Below are 6,431 nucleotides of genomic sequence, written 5' to 3' on the forward strand. Positions count from 1 at the left end.
AAAGGTTGGCAGGGGGGCTTAAACTAAAGCTCACTCAATAAGCTTTAGTTCAAGCACCCCCACCACCATTTTGAAGCATGGGGATGCTGATACATGAGATGTGGGATGTTACTAGAGCGCGGTAATAACCATGCTCCAGCAGACTTGATTAATCGTTCGTGTACAGGCACCCTGGGATAGAAAGCAATGCAACTTTAATGGAAGACAGTGAAAATCAAAATACCTCTCAGTTTCTTTGAATAATAAACCTAAACAATATCAGTACATTAGCCCTACATAAGCAATAACTGGGAGACAACGGCATAGTATAAGGTCTCTATTAAGCAATGGAAACACACATATACATGCCCCAGATATAATTATCATATATAACGGTATCTTTGACCATATCTCAAGGGGGAAGACTGCAGAGTTCAATTCAAGCTGTTCCTCATATTCCTAACATAAAGGTCACCCACCTCCTAAATATGATGCTTGTTTCAATGCATGGGGGTGCTACAGCTTTTCAAATAAAAGGTCTCTAGAATTTTTTAATGATACAAAACAATATAGGGTATTTTTTAGGAAATTAATTCAACTGAAGTTTTCTGGAAAATTTCAGCCAAAGACAGAAATTCAGTATGGAGAATTACAATCCACATACTCAATCTGACAAAGTGAAATAGAGGAACAGGTTGCCTTCTAAGAAGAGCTGGTCAAACTTAATGACAGATTAACACCAGCTCCTATAAAAATGGATGAAATGCATACTGGAGTAAATAATGTCATCAGCATTATGCTACCTTATTCACAGGGTGCTGTTCTTAACCTCTGTAACTTGTACACACATTCTCAGTGCTTTGAAACAAGAAATAAAATAACTTATTTTCTGTAGCAATGGGATGGCCAAAAATCAGATCCTACAAGTTTTTCTATTTCTGCATTTATAATTTTACCCTCCAGTTAATATAAACATGGGGATCACAGAGCTCAACTGTACTCAGCTATCAAAAATTGTTGGGTGTTCAGTTTTGCTGACACACATTCACTGGGAAGAAAACAAAGACCCATGAAATCAGTTTAGAAGCGAGAAAGTGAAATTTAATTCCAAAACTGCAGAGGTTAATTGGTTATGGACTCATATGGGCATTGAGTTTGGCAAATTTAGTGTTCTTACTTGGCACATAAGGATCAGAGGTTCTCTGAATTCTGCTTGGCAAATGGCACAGATATCTCCAGCCTCACTACACTGCTGGCTGGTAGCACGAACTCCGTAAGTCTGTTGGGGGAGGGAGAGGAAAGAAAAAAAAACCCACATCTGTGGTTTAAATTATCTGGTTTGTGCTTGTATATACCATTGCTTTCAGGCCTAGCTTTTCTGCACTGACTAGAACCTCCAGAAACTAAGTGGGTCTTATATCACTGCAAAGGGAAAGGATGATTCTCTGTGGGGAAAGCACATAACTGGGAAATCCGGGTTCCATGCCCAGTTTTGTCACTGGTCAGCAACATGACCTTGGGCAAGTCATTCTGCCTCAGCACTTTCATTTGTAGAACAGGGATAATGACATTTAACAAGCTCTGTGGCAGAGGTGAAAGGACTAATTCAACATCACTTGCAATGCACTGACAACAGGTACTTAGAGAGGGATTTTCAAGAAGTTAGCTATAAAAGCAATAATCATAACAGCAGTTTTCACTTGCATATCTCACCGCTCTTTATGATGAAGGTCTCTATCCCCACTGTACAGATGGAGAAAGGGACCCAATGCAGAGATTAAATGACCTATCTACGGTCCCAGGGTGAGGGAATCAAGTTGTGACAAAGTACTGTCTTGTTCTATGTGACAGAAAAGCCACAGGATCTTAATATTATAAAAGATTATTATAATATTCTTCAGCTATGGTGTTATGTAACACCATAGAGCTACTGTATATTGCCATGTCTGGGACAATTACTGTACAATACTGTAATACATATTTATATTAATGTGCTGCATATCAAGGAATGGATGTCATTCAAAGTCTTTTCCTTGTTGATGCACATGTACATACAACCTGAGGCTCACAGCTTTATTAGACTCAAGGGTATTGGGCATAGTATGTAAAGCCACCAATAATCACATCACATTCAGATTTGTAAATCTCTTTCAGGTGAGGGATGCAATAAATCAGCCATGCAACACTCTGCTAACACTGTTGGGAGAGGGCAGGCATAAAGAACTGCTTCCCCACCTAGAAGGGTGGAAGTAGGGTAGTAACTACTCATTACAGCTAGTAGACAGTGGGTGACTTTTTTTGAAAGACTCTGTATATCGGGCAGACAAACACTGCCTTACAGCACTTTTCCTTCACAATGACACGTCCTGCGTGAATTTGGCAACTACATCTGATGACTTACCTGTGGCGTGCAAAGGACTTTCAGTGCCTTGCGGACACCTCCCAGCCGACCACAGATGTCAAAAGACTGCAACAAAGACAAGCAGTTTTAGATGCTGTTTGCAGAACTGTAGGAGACACAGTTCTCTAGCATGGAAGGCACCAAGGGAATGATCATCTGAAAGGGGGAGTAGAGCCCATGGGAAAGTAGGAGACTGAGAAACAGTAAAATCAGAAAAAATGTTGTGGTGACTAAGAAAAGAGAAGATGTGAGTTGGAAATGTAGTATGGTAGCATAAAACAGCCATGTCACTCTGCAAAAAATACATACTCCTTCCCTCCCCCATCTTTGATGTAAATATGTCTGGAATATAATGTTCACTTTTAGACCCTGTGGCAAAAAGTAAAAGTAGTGAAGAGATGAATAAGAAAAAAGGTGACAAGGGCACTGATTTCTGAGAAAAGATTACAGAATCTAAATATGTACAGCTTGGCTAAGCTGTGGCAAAGGGGTAGTGTTGGGGAACGGCTAACTCACTACAAATATCTCATGGGAATAAATGCTGAATTTAGCATAACAGAAGTAGAGAGATAAGAGCTATGACAGGGAAAACTCAGATCCAATATCATTAAATTTCTCAGAAGTTCCTCCATCGGTCAGGAAGACAGAGAAAGCCAAACTGAAAACAACACTAGACAAGAAATGAGAAAAGGACTTGCTGGGGACAGTTCTACATCATCAGGGAGATGGGGCAGATGACACAACATCCAGCTTGTCTGAATATGGAGAGTGGGAGAGCATGGTAAAGACATGACATATAACGTGAAGGGCTGTGATGGGCAGCTTGTTGTGTCTGCTCACTGAAAAAACTGCAGTCAGACTTGGGGATTTTTTCTTTTGGTTAGTGTTATTAAGTGGGCTCACTGCAGAAAATGTCAGTGAGATCATTGTGCACTAGATGTGGAATAAAATGCAGGGATCAGTAATGCTTCCAGTCAGCACATAAAAGGACTCCAAGGATCCTTCCAGTAATGCTTCTAGTCAGCAACTAGCCTGGAGGCTGCCAACTGCTAAAGATTTTTTAGTTACTGATGCAAAGGTTGGTAGCAGCAGTCTCCCCCACAACCCATTCTTTACTATTTGCTATCCAACTTCTAACATCTTTCTTTCCTTCTGTTACTCCCCTCATCCTTCAGCACACTGTCTGTTTTGCCTTAACCCCTCTCTCATTCTCTCCTGCTCGGTACTTTATTTGGGTCTCAGCTGGAACCTGATTTTTTCCCCAATCATGTGCGTTTTCCTCCCCACCCAGTGAAGTCTATGTTGCAGTCTCCAGTGCCTGTTTCTGACACTGGAACTCCTACAGTTTGGTTCTCAAGTAATCAGGGCTGCTCTCTGGTCAGCTGGACAGGCAGCTATAAAAACATCAGATACAGTCTAAGGAGCAGGAGCCTGGGATGGGCCCAAAGGAGGGTCCCTGCTACAGTGCGAAAAATCCCTGTCATTAGACTAATAAACCAACCTCTATCAATTTTCCCAACCCCACTCAGACCCCTCCTGTGCCTACACATATTAATATCCAGGACATCTGCATCAGAATTAGACCCTGTGTTTACACTTAGGTCAGGCATAGGCACCATAGTGGCCACTGCCGGCTGCAATATACACAAAAGCCCGTCTGCAGAACCTGCCCTTTGTGCCCTAGAGAGGTGATTCACTCCCAACTAAGCCCTGGATTTCTGCCAAGAGCACAGAAGGTCTGAACTCCAAATTGGCTTTTGTGGTTTTTCTAATGTGGTTTGTGGCTTTGCAAATGTGGACTCCTAGGGGTATATTTTCAGTGCGTCAGGCAAGGAATTAGACTTGCAACTCCTGTGACTGTAAATGGGACCTGTGCACCTAATGTTCCATGCTCTGTGCTGGAAATGTGTACCTGCTTCTCCCTCCCCTCATTCACCCCCATCAAGACTTTGAATACTCATATAGTCTCCAACAAAAGCGGAGCCAAAATCCCTAATCTGATTGTCCTAGATCCCTAAATCCTGGATGTGCCAAAAGGCACACTGCAGTGATCTACAGCATGTCCTTTCACAACATCTGATGAAGTGAACTTGGGTTCACAAAAGCTTGTGCTCTACATATATCTTACTTAGTTCGTCTATAAAGGTGCATATCTCCCTGCCTTCTGACTGATTTCAAACTAACACAGCTAACTACCTCTCTCTGCTCATGGATGGCAACATGTTCAGGCAAATAAAATGGACTACAATCACTCTGCACAAGAAACTTGCTCTGTTTTCTGCACAACATCTGATGAAGTAAACTTGGGTTCATGAAAGCTTGTTCTTGATCTCTCTCACTCACTTTCTCTTGCTTTCTCCTTCTCTCCCATTTAATCTATAAGGGTGCATATCTACCCTGCCTTCCAACATTCCTGAATTTACAGCTTCTGGCTTGAATTATACTCCAGTTTACACTGTTTTAATCCCATTGATTTCAGTTGGGTTCCTCCCAAAGTTTCTTTGTTAGAGAATGAGAGGAGAATCAGGTCACATTCTACAAAACTCATTACCTTTTTAACATGGGACCTGAATCAGAGGCCATGACTAAAGGGTTTCTAGTTTAAAACAAACTTCCTGGTTAAAAGGTTGTCAGCATTTACTGTAACCAGAAGAGCTGGACATTTCCATACTGTTCTTGATCTTCTGTTGGTCATGAGCTATGCTTTGGCAGTACACAGTGCAGACCTGGCTGTCTAATTAATGCAAAATAACAACTTACAAACAATGATAAGACACAAAACTCTAGTGCCAGGAGGCAAAGTCTTAAGGTGTCATGCCCTTCCTTCACTTGCACTTCTAAGTCACAGAGGAGGCCAATACATTGTTTGTCTCCTTTTAATTGCAGCTGCTAAGTTATAAACAGGAGAACGTTTCAGGACAACAAATTGCTTCATCAGCGTATATTGCCATTACACGAACTCAGAAGTGAGGCCCTCACACAGTGAAGAAACAAAAACCTATCCCATTAAGAAGAACCATCTGAATCTGGGATGCTGTCTCCAGGCAAAATAAGCCATATACAGATCCCAGAAATGGAGAAAATCCTTTCCCCTTTTTCAAGTGCTGGCCTACTTGCACAAACCACAAGAGATACTGGAAGCCCTATGGTCACCACATGCAAAGCACAGCCATGCCATGGTGCAGGAAACACATAAAGGATCACTTGGGTTCCCTCCTGTCAGTGACTGTCAATACCACTAGTGAACAGGGAAACTTCCCACCACCGTGAGACATGCAACAGTTCAGACAATCGAGTAGAAGCAGAGCAGAGGAAAGAGGAGCATGATGCATGAGGTGGGGTACTGCAGTAGGACTGAATCTATGCCTCGTTCTACTTCCAACCTACTGTGACCTGCAGGCAAGTAAGTCTCCATGACTCTGTTTATCCTTGTGACTTTCCTTGTTCATCATGTCTATTTAGGCTTTAACTTCTTCACATCACAAACTCTCACTTATTATATGCTAATAAAAACCCTGACAATAACTGGATCCTGACCTTGGGAATAAACCTCTAGACACTACTATAACAGAACTGAATTATAAGCAAAAGCCTTTCTGGACCTGATAGTGTTAGGTCTTGTCATCAAAGGAAAGCTGTTTTGGCCTAACTAAACACAGTTTCTGTTAAATTCACACTGCCCTTTTATATGGACAAGCTGGTTTTGGTTTAAGATTGTCCATGAATGAAATCTGCACTGAATTAATTGAAACTAGTGAGCCTGAAAACAAAGCTTTAGATTGGGAATTCAACCTTTTTTGAGCAAACTAATGGAAAAGCACCAAAATTAGTCTTCAGTAACACCAATCCACCACTACAGTGCTGGAACTTGGCTGGAAGTGGTCCAACCTGGTACATGAAATGGAAATAGCATTACTTCATTCAGTGGATACTTACTTTAAATGTATGAGGACCAAAGGGAAAGGAGATCTATTATTAGTGTCCTCTGGTTTATTTAGTACCATTGGTCACAATATAGCATTAGCGTATCTCAAAAAAAAAAAAAAAAAAA

The 6,431-nt window shown here is 41.4% G+C and overlaps 1 protein-coding gene across 7 annotated transcripts in view; it reads right to left on the reverse strand.

Moving 5' to 3' along the window:
- The window catches only part of RNFT2 (ring finger protein, transmembrane 2), a 57,105-nt gene that overhangs the window by 8,251 nt on the left and 42,423 nt on the right, over nt 1-6,431 (reverse strand). For all 7 annotated transcript variants that reach the window (XM_019506683.1, XM_019506680.1, XM_019506681.1 and 4 more), the window contains 2 exons: nt 2,381-2,446; nt 1,157-1,258 (listed from right to left, as the gene is read on the reverse strand). In XM_019506683.1, the coding sequence (XP_019362228.1) occupies nt 1,157-1,258; nt 2,381-2,446 (168 nt within the window). The remainder of the gene's footprint in view (nt 1-1,156; nt 1,259-2,380; nt 2,447-6,431) is intronic.

Source organism: Gavialis gangeticus, unplaced genomic scaffold, assembly GCF_001723915.1.
Source record: "Gavialis gangeticus isolate Ggan-Ray unplaced genomic scaffold, GavGan_comp1, whole genome shotgun sequence".
NCBI lineage: Eukaryota > Metazoa > Chordata > Crocodylia > Gavialidae > Gavialis > Gavialis gangeticus.